Source organism: Dunckerocampus dactyliophorus, chromosome 12 (genome assembly GCF_027744805.1).
Source record: "Dunckerocampus dactyliophorus isolate RoL2022-P2 chromosome 12, RoL_Ddac_1.1, whole genome shotgun sequence".
NCBI lineage: Eukaryota > Metazoa > Chordata > Actinopteri > Syngnathiformes > Syngnathidae > Dunckerocampus > Dunckerocampus dactyliophorus.
In genome coordinates, this window is record NC_072830.1 from 19,999,446 (window position 1) to 20,012,859 (window position 13,414).

General features: G+C 44.0%; 2 protein-coding genes across 3 annotated transcripts in view; one reads left to right on the forward strand and one right to left on the reverse strand.

Annotated features, from left to right (window-relative positions):
• The first annotated feature begins 827 nt into the window (after window positions 1–827).
• Window positions 828–4,461, forward strand: LOC129191581 (ribonucleoside-diphosphate reductase large subunit). 2 transcript variants are annotated; one of them, XM_054795046.1, is made up of 4 exons: window positions 828–1,049; window positions 1,787–3,768; window positions 3,889–4,077; window positions 4,147–4,461. In XM_054795046.1, exons 1-4 carry the CDS (start codon window positions 1,031–1,033, stop codon window positions 4,336–4,338), a joined length of 2,382 nt encoding a protein of 793 aa, XP_054651021.1. In that variant the 5' UTR covers window positions 828–1,030; the 3' UTR covers window positions 4,339–4,461. The 2 variants fall into 2 exon arrangements, with proteins under 2 accessions (XP_054651021.1, XP_054651020.1); XM_054795045.1 differs by having other exon boundaries at window positions 828–3,768.
• Window positions 4,462–4,489: 28 nt separating this feature from the next.
• The window catches only part of sipa1l3 (signal-induced proliferation-associated 1 like 3), a 74,324-nt gene continuing 65,399 nt past the window's right edge, over window positions 4,490–13,414 (reverse strand). Inside the window, exons 14-23 of the mRNA XM_054795043.1 lie at window positions 12,502–12,626; window positions 10,085–10,197; window positions 9,577–9,992; window positions 9,284–9,514; window positions 9,019–9,181; window positions 8,162–8,336; window positions 7,734–7,883; window positions 7,507–7,633; window positions 7,047–7,128; window positions 4,490–6,807 (exon numbers count right to left, since the gene is read on the reverse strand). Of these exons, the coding sequence (XP_054651018.1) occupies window positions 6,613–6,807; window positions 7,047–7,128; window positions 7,507–7,633; window positions 7,734–7,883; window positions 8,162–8,336; window positions 9,019–9,181; window positions 9,284–9,514; window positions 9,577–9,992; window positions 10,085–10,197; window positions 12,502–12,626 (1,777 nt within the window). The 3' untranslated portion in view covers window positions 4,490–6,612. The remainder of the gene's footprint in view (window positions 6,808–7,046; window positions 7,129–7,506; window positions 7,634–7,733; window positions 7,884–8,161; window positions 8,337–9,018; window positions 9,182–9,283; window positions 9,515–9,576; window positions 9,993–10,084; window positions 10,198–12,501; window positions 12,627–13,414) is intronic.

The following is a 13,414-nucleotide window of genomic DNA, read 5'->3' on the forward strand; positions in this document are numbered from 1 at the left end:
GGAGAGATTTGACCTTGTCTTTTGAGATGGGTCTTTATTTTTGTATTTTCCATCAATCCATCTTCTACGCCGCTTATCCTCACTAGGGTCGCAGATATGCTGGAGCCCATCCCAGCTGACTTCGGGCAAGAGGCGGGGTACATCCTGGACTGGTCGCCAGTCAATCGCAGGGCACATATAGACAAACAACCATTCACACTCACATTCATACCTACGGACAATTTAGAGTCGCCAATTAACCTAACATGCATTTTTTTGGAATGTGGGAGGAAACCGGAGTACCCGGCGAAAACCCACGCACGGGAGAACACGCAAACTCCACACAGAGATGCACAATGGAGATTCGAACCCAGATCTTCCTGATCTCCTGACTATGTGGCCAACATGCTAATCTTTTATAATTTTGCTTTTAAATCCTTTGTTTTGTTTGCAAATCTTTTTTTTGCTTTTAAATCCATTTTTTTTTGTTTGAGTGGATAAAAAAGACACATTTCCCTCCATACAAATGTAAATGTAATTTCATTCCATATGATATTAAAAGCATGTGTTGCATCATCATATCTCAAAACACGACCATATTAATGTACATATTACGTATTGTTTTGGACTTGACAAACATAAACATTCCATAAAATAAATATGTTTGACAGAATAATGAAACCCCAAGACTTTAACCAGTTTCCCGATTACATTTGACCTACTTATTTTGAGTCCCGCCACAATTTCGTCCGGGAAAGTCACCGGAAAAGGAAGACATTCTGAATTGTTTTGATTGGCCGTTGCACTCAAGACCCACCTTTTCTTTATGCTGATTGGTCAACCCGCCTATTTTTCTATGTCGCGGTGGTTCCGCCTTACGTACAAATGCAACGTTAGCGGGCTTTCGGGGGGTACACTTGGCGCGTCGTCGTTCGCGTATTAGCGAGCTTTTCGTCTGAACTGCACATTTTGACGTCGTGGAGAGTTGTTTTTTTTGTTTTGGAGCTGCCGCGGCTTTCTGAGAGGGCAAACTACGCCACACGGTCCCAGAATGCATGTGATTAAGAGAGGTAAGAGCTGTTCTGGAAGGCCTCTTAAAATTCTCTGGCGACCCACTCTCATCAATGGTCATTTACAAAACTAAGACACGCGTATAACAACTTGTGGGTCGTTGCGGCTCGACTGTTTAACAGTTTTTCTGACTAAATTACAAGTTGGAACTCGCAAGCTATCGACAGTGTTAGCTAACAGCTTTGCCTCGTCGGACATCCTGCGCATACACAGCTGGTATCAGTTTATAGCTTAATTGAGTGACGCAGACTAGCATCTTTTAATTGGAATAGTGTATTGGATGTAACATTATTGTTGTTTGAGAGCTCATATGTGATTATTTAGTGTAATTTGCCGCATCCGGTTTAAGTCTTTGTCATAGTTGGCGCCAAATCGTTAATCCAAAGACATTCATGTCCACCCTGATTTAGTCAATCTGTCATGTAATTCTAATTGGCGTGTATTGATAGAGTATAAAACATTCTTTTCTACTCGCGAAACTGTTTTTTTTTCCCAAAAAGTTTTAATACCCTCCTAAAATATGTAATACGTTTAAGGCACAATTGTGTAAATATGTATGAGTACTAGTAAATATTGAAACATTTACATGCTAGAAATGGGTGTTTGTGGCATTGCCCATCGCTTATGTGTCATAAGTGTCTCAACAAAACAGAGGTTCCCATTGGAAGCTCCACAAAAGTTTCACAACATTACGAACTTTTCATCACATCATTGTCCACCCCCCTCCCTCCCTCAGATGGGCGCCAAGAGCGCGTCATGTTCGACAAGATTACCTCCCGCATCCAAAAGCTTTGCTACGGCCTCAACGCTGACTTTGTAGATCCGGCGCAAATCACCATGAAGGTGATTCAGGGTTTGTACAGCGGCGTCACCACAGTGGAGCTGGACACACTGGCGGCAGAGATCGCAGCCACGCTCACCACCAAGCACCCCGACTACGCCATCCTCGCCGCACGCATCGCTGTGTCAAACCTCCACAAGGAGACCAAGAAAGTGTTCAGCGAAGTGATGGAGGATCTCTACAATTACGTCAATCCTCTTAATCAGCGCCACTCCCCCATGATCTCCAAGGAAACTCTGGACATGGTCCTGGAAAACAAAGACCGCCTCAACTCTGCCATCATCTATGACCGCGACTTCTCCTACAACTTCTTCGGCTTCAAGACACTGGAACGCTCCTACTTGCTGAAGATAAACGGCAAGGTGGCTGAGAGACCGCAGCACATGCTCATGAGAGTGGCTGTCGGCATCCACCGCACGGACATCGATGCCGCCATAGAGACGTACAACCTGCTCTCGGAGAAGTGGTTCACGCATGCTTCGCCCACGCTGTTCAATGCCGGCACCAACAGGCCTCAGCTGTCCAGCTGCTTCCTGCTGGCCATGCAGGACGACAGCATCGAGGGCATCTACGACACGCTCAAGCAGTGTGCCCTAATCTCCAAGTCGGCAGGTGGCATCGGCGTAGCGGTCAGCTGCATCCGCTCCACGGGGAGCTACATTGCCGGCACCAATGGCAACTCCAATGGCTTGGTCCCCATGCTGAGAGTCTACAACAACACAGCGCGCTACGTAGACCAGGGTGGCAACAAGAGGCCCGGAGCCTTTGCCATGTACCTAGAGCCATGGCACTTTGACGTCTTTGATTTCCTGGAGCTGAAGAAGAACACCGGCAAGGAGGAACAAAGAGCCAGAGACCTCTTTTACGCCCTCTGGATCCCAGACCTCTTCATGAAGAGAGTGGAGAGCAACCAAGACTGGTCACTCATGTGTCCCAGCGAGTGTCCCGGCCTGGACGAGTGCTGGGGTGATGACTTTGAGGCACTCTACACCAAATATGAGAAGCAGGGCAGGGTGAAGCGGGTGGTCAAGGCTCAGCAGCTGTGGTATGCCATCATCGAGTCGCAGACAGAAACGGGAACGCCATACATGCTGTACAAGGATGCATGCAACAAGAAGAGCAACCAGCAGAACTTGGGCACTATCAAATGCAGTAACCTTTGTACAGAGATCGTCGAGTACACCAGCCAGGACGAAGTGGCTGTCTGCAACCTGGCCTCCATTGCCCTCAACATGTATGTCACTCCAGAGCGCACGTACGACTTCAAGAAGCTGGCGTCCGTCACCAAAGTCATTGTGAAGAACTTGAACAAGATCATTGACATCAACTACTACCCCGTCCCTGAAGCGGAGAGGTCCAACATGCGTCACAGGCCCATCGGGATTGGTGTCCAAGGATTGGCAGACGCCTTCATTCTCATGCGTCATCCCTTCGAAAGCCCAGAAGCTCAGCTACTCAACAGCCACATTTTTGAGACAATCTACTATGCAGCCTTGGAGGCCAGCTGCGAGCTTGCTGCTGAGCACGGCGCCTACGAGACATACCCAGGCTCGCCCGTTAGCAAGGGCGTGCTCCAGTATGATATGTGGGACAAGACGCCCACCGAGCTTTGGGACTGGAAGATACTCAAGGAGAAGATCGCCACACATGGTGTGAGGAACAGCTTGCTGCTGGCGCCCATGCCGACTGCCTCCACCGCCCAAATCTTGGGTAACAATGAGTCCATTGAGCCTTACACGAGCAACATCTACACTCGCAGGGTCCTCTCTGGAGAGTTCCAGATCGTCAACCCTCACCTGCTCAAAGATCTCACTGAGAGAGGACTGTGGAATGAGGACATGAAAAACCAGCTTATTGCTCACAATGGATCAATCCAGGTCAGTGCTGCATGTTTGTTCATAGTTGACCTCCAAGTGGAGAATGGGTATTTATTTAAATGTGGTTCTGGCCAAGAGTGTGGTCTTTTTGTTTAAGATTTGTATTGCCCCCATCTACAGGACATCCCTGAGATCCCAGACGACTTGAAGGAACTTTACAAAACTGTGTGGGAGATCTCCCAAAAGACTGTAATCAAGATGGCTGCAGACAGAGGGGCCTTCATCGACCAGAGTCAGTCCCTGAACATCCACATAGCTGAGCCCAACTATGGCAAACTGACCAGCATGCACTTCTACGGCTGGAAACAAGTAAGTCTGCGCAAACTTTCATTTACTGTCAAAGCATTAAATGACCGCATGTGGTCCTTCTCGTCTTAGGGCCTGAAGACGGGCATGTACTACCTGCGCACCAAGCCTGCTGCCAACCCCATCCAGTTCACGCTAAATAAGGAGAGGCTGAAGGACACGCAGACAGAGAAAGCCTCTGAGCAGGAGCTGAAGGAGCGCAACACGGCTGCCATGGTGTGTTCCTTGGAGAACAGAGACGAGTGCCTCATGTGTGGCTCTTGAAAGTTCCCTGTCATTTACGAGCTATTTCTTCAGTGTGAAGAGCAAAATGTCAATACTCTTAAAATGTCACTTAATATTGAATGTACAAAATAAAATGTTTCTATATACTCTATACGTGTCTGAAGATGCAACGCAAACATACTATTATAGGTTCAACCTGCAAAAAATGAGTTTTTATTTTATAAAATGAAAACAATTTACACTTAAATGTACACTTATTACAGCCCAGAGCAAGAGGAAAAATGTAGACAAAAACAGTACCCTCCACATCCTCACTATTTTCTGCAACAGTGACAACAGAAATAAATTATCAAAACATTTGAACATCTACATAGACAAGGAATGTTACAGTTACTGATTTGTTCAAACATAGATCATGGTGTTTGCTATAAATAGCTTCATTATACATAAGGTAAAAAGCTTTTTACATAAAACAAAAACAAAAAAAAAACACTTGCAGACGTTAATGAAACAAATGCCAGCAACATCTATGAGGAGGAACAACAGGAGTGTCACTTTGGGTAATGAAATACTGTCCTGCTCAGTCACATTTAAAATGCTTCTTTTAGCATCACAAACGGTAAAAGCATTTGGGAAGAGTCCTCAAAGTTCTAATCGTTGAACTATTAAAGGGTTAGCCACTATGGTATAACAGTTAGCTGTTACGTTTAAACAGTACCTCATACCGCTTCACCTCTGATGTTAGGTCCAGCATCATGAGGAACCTGAGTCAAGTTAAAAGTCTTAAAAAAAAAACAACAACAAACTCCAGTCATCCCAGCAGAGAAGATGCACCAGGGTACAGTTTTATCGGAATTATCTAAGTTCTGATCACATTGCTGACAAGTACCTTCCATTCAGTACCAGCATAAAAAACACAAAACATTCACACAGTCTTTGTATGAAAAATACATCATAATGCCAGCACAGTACATAAATAGCCTTGAGGTTGTTTTTTTCCACAGAGCAAAGGGGCAATCATCTCTACAACATGTACAGTAAATTAGTTTACAAAGATATAGAAATAGCTTGAAATTCTGGTTAAAATATATGCACTTTCTGGATAGTGAGCAATGTGTGTGTGTTTTTAACACACATACACACACCTAGCAATAATGCTATGCTAATGACAGATTGTGTAGCCTAAGACACCATATGCCACAGTCATCTCTGAGTTTGTTTTATATTCACTCAAAAGGCTGATATCCAGAATCAGTTACTCAGTGTATATTTATCATTTTTAAACATTTATCTAGCAATGTTTGTTGTCTTGTTTACCTGCCGCCAACCCGCGCGCACATATCTAATTCTATTGTCTTCAATTCAATAAAGGCCAATATGGCGTCATTGCCACCCACTGGCATTGGAATAGTATTGCACCGAATTACTCTGTTATTTACTGAATCGCAACGAGTGGAAACTTCTACTGCACAATAGACTCTCCTGTTGGCCTTTTTAGGCAAGACTAAAGCTAGCATAGAGTGCGTTCAAAATAATAATAAAAAAATCCACCTACTTACAGTATCCTTGTGGGATATGCGAGATCAATGAGGTGTGATTTAAGTATAATAAGACATTTATTTCATGACGGAAACAGCTAATATGGTGAATGTAGCTATTTTAGAGCGCCAAGAGTAGGATAAAATAGAAAATAAAATGTACATGTGTTAGCTTTAAAGGAGATGGTGTTTTCAGAGTACTTTTTACCACTTTGTGTAAGAGTACTTGCGCTGACTTCACTGACTACTACCAAAATTATGTGAAGAATTCCTTTCTCCAGTAGTAGTAGGTCACTGAATGCATCTTTGGGCCAAAGCTCATCCATGTAAACAGGAACATGTGTGAAGTTTCATTCTATTGTACACTACTTTGTTCATCACCCAGTTGGTCGTTCGGCCTCCTTCTCACGCAGTATTATAAACGCACACACACACACGCGCACACACACTTTTAGTACAAGAGTATCAGAACAAGATATATGATATTTGAGAATGTAGCTCACAGGCGTTGTCGTACAGTAATAAAAAGACTGTAGCGCTTCTGTTACTTACTAGTGCATTTGGGGAGATGCAGTTTTTTTTGGCTGATTGGCTTGCAGGAACAGTGTTAGGCCTCTCCAGGTGATCCTCATCATCCTCTAGCATAGTAACAATATATCTCTTTATAGAAGACTTTATAAAAATAAAGAGGCTCAGGGCGAGGCTGGAGTGAAATGTTTCCAGTTTAAGGCAGTCCAGTGGAAGCAGAGTTGAGTCAGCGTGGGTTCACGTACGCTCACTCCCTCTTGGGCTGAGCTTGGTGCGCCCGCGAGTGCGCGTCAGGCTCACCCTCACCCTTGTTGAGCTTGCTGAAAAGTCGATTGAACTTGCGGAGCTGCTCGCTGGCCGTCACACTTTCCTCCTGCAGCCGCTGGTTGTTCTCTCGCAGGTTTGCCATCTCGGCCAAGAGCACCACCTTGTCCTGCTTCTCCTGGACACAAAGTGCAAAACATATCATGTCTATTGCATTTCTTAGCACACATTTAATCAGTATATTCATGTTTAAAAGTGTTGCGCATTAGACTACATTTCCTTAATCCAGCATGGAGAGAAATATTGGAACGTTGCATACCAGCACTGAGCAGACTAATGCTTACCGTAGCATGGATACAGGCTCATTTATGCTTTACATTTGATTACATTGACTGTGTGGGCTGGTGGGGAACTCACCCGGTCCAGGTCAGTGCTGAGCTGTTTCAACATCACCTCAAGATGGTAGAGACGTCCCGACAAATCACCGGACACCTCGTCACTGAAGGCACAAGTGACAAAAAAAATGCTACAAGTTAACAGTCGAACGGAGAGCACTTTAACCCTCTACTTCAGCCCAACTCTGGCCAACAGGTGATGTCAGACAGGCCCGCAGGTCCACTGGGTTACTTTCTACATACAAAAAAGGTTTATTAAAATGTTTTTGCAGTAATACTTAAACCATCAGCAGAGGCAATGCTCAATTTATATAGATGATCTTTGACTATGTGCTCCAAGTACCACCTCAAAAATATTTTTGCTTTGCTAGTACAGTACCACCATTTCTGCTACCCGTGCTTCCCATCACGATTTACCTTTGTACAATTTAGATTGAACAGCCCGAAAAGCCCTGCTCTACGTGGCGTCAATATAAACATACGTGCTGAAGGTGGGTGTGGTTCTTGGTGTCTTCGGAGTGGGAAACTGCACGGGGCTGACGACTGGCCTCATGTCCACACCGCTTCCTTGTGTCTCGGTCAATGAGAAAAGCGACACGGCTCTCTGTGCTATAGAAAGGACATGCACGATTGGACAAAAAGGTTCACAGAATTGTTGCACGTCTTGAATTAGAGTGGCACGCATGAAGAGTCTATGTGAAGGGGTCACCTTCGTAGACTTTGGCAACGTTGACCAGGCTGGACCACTCCAGTCCACAGGCAGTGTCAGGGAGGGGCATGAGCCCGGGATCAAGCCTCCTCAGTGGGGGGACTTTGTCTCTCGCCTCTGTGAGGGACAGCTCGGATGCAGACAGTGGCACTTAAAAAAAAAAAAAAAAAAAAGGGTAGTCAGGGGCAGTGAGTATAATACTCTTTTATAGAATGACACTATCATCTTAAGTGGACAATAAAGGCCAAATTAAATTTACTCTGTTTTAGTTTGATTTTTTTAATAGTGCCAGATCACAACAGAACTAATTTAAAGATATCTTTCATATAGAACAGGTCTATAACTTCTTCTCAATAGCTCTAGCCTATAGCCACGCCTCGCCACCACAAAGCTGTAAACCTTGACTGGTAAGTGCAGCGTACACTCACCCTTCTTGGCCTCCGTGTGGTTGGAGGAGGCGCTGTGTTTGCGTGTGGGTAGAGTGCACGTGAAGAGCATGTCGATGGGGGCCGACTGGTGTTCAGAGTTGGCAAAGCTGGCGTCCCTGCGTCCGCTGCAGAGGGACTCATCTGAAAAGGTCCGCTGCAACGTGCGTCTGGGAGACTGTTGGGAGGGACGACATGGCCCATGGCCATTAAAAAAAAAATCCCCCCCAAAAATCACATGATCACAGCTGTGGATGTAGGCAACCTCCTGATGCAGTTCTCCTTAACTCCACAAGATGGCAGTAGCTGTATTTGAAGTATGAGTGGTCAGCATCCAGCTACTTCATCTTCCTCTGCATGCAAAGCCAGCTGTGTAACTCATGCATGTTACTCTTTCCGTACTATTGTTTACAATTGGCTCATCAGCTGGCTGAACAATTTGCTCTTTAATACTATTGCAACACTGGTTGTCTTTCTGCCGTGTTGTGCAATATACTTATTAAAGGAACACGAAGTCAAAAGACAGCAACATTTGCCTTTGTACTTTCTCATACACTGCAAATCATTATTAAAGTTAAAAATTCCACTTATTGCTCCCCACACTTTGTGGTTTAGGTCAATAAAAGCCATGGCTATAATTATAGCACTTACAATATATAGATTGTTGTTCATCAATCTTGTCTATCGTGTGTAATTTGATGTAGCTTCATCTCAAAGCAATGGCTACATATTGGAGTTCACTACTTGATGGCAGCCAGAAGAGGGAGCCATTTATTCAAACCAGTTTGAAACAGGAAGGTGTAGCAATCATAAATCTCAATCATGAGCAACTTTGTGTATCTGTTGTATGTGGGGCTCACAGGATCCCGTTGTGGAGCTTCTCCGGGGTTGTCCATGATGATCAGTTTCTTCAGGTCGTCCTCAATGGTGCTCTTGTAGTTTCGACGCGGAGAGCGCAAGTCTCTCAGCGATGCTCGCAGTCGAGGTTGTCCAAACACGTTCTTTGAATTCATGTCCACCTGACTAAAACAGAAATAGAGAAGGACCAAAGTCCATCAATTGTCACTGTTTATGTCAATTTATGTTATGGAAGTGGATGTAAAAGGAAGGCGGTGATAAACATACGTCTTGCTGTTGCCGCTGTCGGAGCTGGACATGGTGTTTGCATTGGAAGATGATGGACTGATGTCTTCAGGCTGCCAGGCGGTTTGTCTGCTCTTTCCATGGAAGGCCTTGGGGGCAGAGCTAGACAGAGGGGTGGAGCTTAATTGGGCTGAAGTGGGTGTCGTCATGGAGGCGCGGACAGGCCTGGCTTTCTCCGCTGTGGGAGTCTTATAACCCTGAGGTGTGTAGGCTCTGAAACACACATTGATTACGTTGAAGACACGTAATGACACGACACCCAATCAGTGACTTACCTCGGTTTGAAAGCTTCTATTCTCTCAGTGCTGGAGCCAGGAGGTGGGAACGTGCGAGTCAGATACCCTTTGTTGTGACTGGCTACACCTGGTACGACAGGTGATGACTCCCGTCTCTTAGCTTCACCACCACTGCTGCTCCTTCCCACAGAGAGCTCCACGGGGCCGTGCAAGGCCTTGTGGGGTTGGCTGCGACTGTTGTGATTGTTATAGTGTGTAGGCGCATCAATGCCGCTGTCATTGGATCCGCCCTTGTTGAGAAGATCGGGGTCAGCCTCAGGGGGATCGCCCAGGACACCCGCGTTTCCTCTGTCTCCCCCGGAACCACCGTCAAACCAGCGCTCATCGCTGTGGCTGCTGGAGGCGTTGCTGGACAAGGTGTTGCTGCTGGAGTGGCTGGAGTATTGAGTCTCACCCTACAGGGTGCACAGCACAACATGGAGAAGATGAGGCCAGCTAGGTGACAGAGGCGTAAGTATAAAGTGGTAATGGCTAAGTGGAATCCAACCTTGGAGTGTCTGTTTGCAGTGTCTTTTCCTTGGACATCCTGTCTGAGTCTCCTCTGGCTTCCTCCACCAGCTGGCACCCGAGAAGATAACGCCGGAACATGCCAAAGTGGTTCTGGGGGAAAAGAAAACACGTCCAAGGATTATGTCAGCTGAGAGCTTGATTCAGGATTTAGGGTTTAAAACATAAAATAAAATAAAATGATTGTGAATTATGAAAATAAAGTTAAAATATTTTGAGAATAACGTCCTCAATTTATCATAAACAGTGATGACAAGTTATTAAGACAATTATTTAATTAATATTATTAGTTAATTAAACTAAACGAATGAAGTTACTACACGTTTTGGTCCTGCCTGCAACTAATAGCCTCTTGGTCTAGAATTTTTTCCCAATTTTTTGGCATTCCACATAATGGCACGCTGCCAACCGAGGTTCGACACGCCTTGGGGTTTTGTACCCGTTTGGCCAGGCGTCTAATTTTGTTTAATTGGAAATAAGTTTTACCACCATCGCACGACCGATGGGTGAGAGAAGCTTTGTTTTTCTTTCAAAGGTTTCCTGAAAAAGTTTTGAGAAAATCTGGAAACCCCTGATGTCCATCATAGACTTATTGACCATTATGCTAGAGAAATCAGAAATATGCGTGGGTTTTCTCCGGGTACTCCGTTTTCCTCCCACATTCTAAACACATGCGTGTTAGGTGAATTGGAGACTCTAAAATTGCCCATGAATGAGTGTGAATGATTGCTTGTCTCTATGTGCCCTGTGATTGACTGGCGACCGATCCAGCGTGTACGCCACCTCTGGACCAAGTCATTCAGATCAGATCATCTAACAAATTTAAATATTAGTCAATGACAACACAACTCAACACAAAATGCAGTTTTTAAATTAAACTTTTTATTAAGGGAAAAAAAATCCAAACCTACATGGCCCTGTGTGGATAAAGTGATTGCCCATAAACCTAATAACTGGTTGGGCTACCCTTAGCAGCACAACTGCAGTCAAGCAATTGCAATAATTTGCAATGAGTCTCTTACAGCACTATGGAGGAAGGCCACTCCAAAGTCTTTATTTTGTTTTTCTACAGTCATTCAGAGGTGGACTTGCTGGTGTGTTTTAGATCATTGTCCTGTTGCAGAACCCAAGTTGGTTTCAGCTTGAGGTCACGAACAGATGGCTGGACATTCTCCTTCAGGATTTTTTTGGTAGACAGCAGAATCCATGGTTCAATTTATCACAGAAAGTCTTCCAGGTCCTGAGACAGCCAAACGGCCCCAGACCATCACACTACCAGCATCATATTTTGCTGTTGGTATGATGAAGTTTCATTTAAAAACTGCATTTTGTGTTCAGTTGTGTTGTCATTCACTAATATTTACATTTGTTTGATGATCTGAAACATTTAAGTGTGACAAACAAAAACAAAACAAAAAAATCAGGAATGGGGCAAGGCAAAAAAAAGTTCACACCACTATAAATATATTTCAGGGGGTAAATACTGTGAAATAATTTACCACAATTTAATTCACATTGTTTACTTTTATTGTTTTTATTTATTATTATTATTTATTCATTACTATTTATATATTATTATTAATTATTTTATTTCTTTTTTGTTTTGTTTGCCTTGTGGGGTGGCTGCAGTTGGGTGTTTTATGTTAAAGGGGGGAAAAAAATGGAAAATGTGAGCATTACAGTTCTTGTTTTTTGTATGCACTTTGTATTCTCATATCATAGTGTTGTTGCTCAATAAAAAACATGAAAAAATACTATTAGTTAATAGTAACTAAGTTGTAATATTGTGGGAAAAAAAAAGTTAAGAATAAACTCAAGAATAACCTCCTAATAGGATAATTCTCATTATTTTAATTCTTATTTTTGTCTTTGAAAATAAGCAGTTTTTTAAAGAAGAAAACACATTTCAACTTTCTTAAAATCCGGCCTCAAAACCTGCACGGAGGTGAACAAAGGATTATGTCATAAGTTGTTACTGTAATTACAACAGGCAAGCAGTGTGGCTTACATAGACGCGGCTTGGCGAAATGCCTTCTCCGACAGCTAGCCGGGTCGACCCAGCGGCCCGCAGAGCAACGGAGCTGCATACTACTGCTAGACGCTTCAGACGGAGGTGGAGGCGGCCCCACAACAGACGTAAGTGCGGTTGTTGACACTAAAATAGACTGTGATTCTCGTAAGCCCACCGAATAGCTGGAAGCTACAGTATCTCCAAATTCTTATTATATACTTTTACTGTCACTGACAGCAAAACTTAAAATATAATGAAAACTGAAAATTTACGCTAGGCTTATACTTTTTTGAAAGGCTTAACACTGCTAATTTGCTAGTGAAGTGTTTGACTGCTACACGGTCCAACCCGTTGAAAGTTCAAAATGGACAATGAGGACATTGTACCAGTTTTGCAGCGCTCCATGGTGCTTTCTTGACTGGTGAACCCTGAGGATGACTCTCCGCTGGACATGATGTCCACACTGAGGTGGGGCTCATATGGTAGCAGGGGGCGCTGTCCTGGTCCATATCTGTACAGACCACAGGAGTTTGGGGATTATTGTTCACTTTTATGCTTTTGTAAATATGATCAAATCACTCATATACAATGCAAACACACATGCGCGCGCGCGCACACACACACAGTATTTAAAATGAGGCACTAAGAGACAAACAAATAAACCTACAACATTTGCTTTCTTTTTTGCATTTCAGTTGACTAAAACCAGTTTCTCAAGATGTTATCAACCCTTTACTACCAGGTGGATCCACCTGGGGATCTCTCCACCACACATATAATCTGTAGACTTGACTATCGCATTTAATGGTTCTAAACAAACACATAGAAAGCTATGAATGACATGTGGCATATACTGTAGTACATACCAGGAGTGGGAGTAAGTCGCTCATATGCATGTCAAAAGCAAGTCTCAAGTTATAACCTTTCAGTCTCATGCAAGTCCCAAGTCATTGTGGTGAGAATCAAGCAATTCAGGTCAAGTCATTGCTCAGGACAAGCAAGTCACAAGTCAAGTCATACAAAAACCTAATGAGCTACGTCAGATTCCACATTAAAATCAGTAAAGACAGTGAGTTTTATTTCAACATTAACAATGTTGCAGCCTGCTTACAATAACTTAACTGCCTACTCCCCCCCCCCCCCCCCCCCCCCCGTCAGGAAGGATGTGTCATGTCTCCATGGCCTGTCAACGCATCTGTATATGGTATTGGTCTCAAACTTTCAGCCCGCGGGCCATTTGCAGCCCATAGAACCATATTTTGTGGCCCCCTACTTGACATGAAATATTACTGTGTGCAG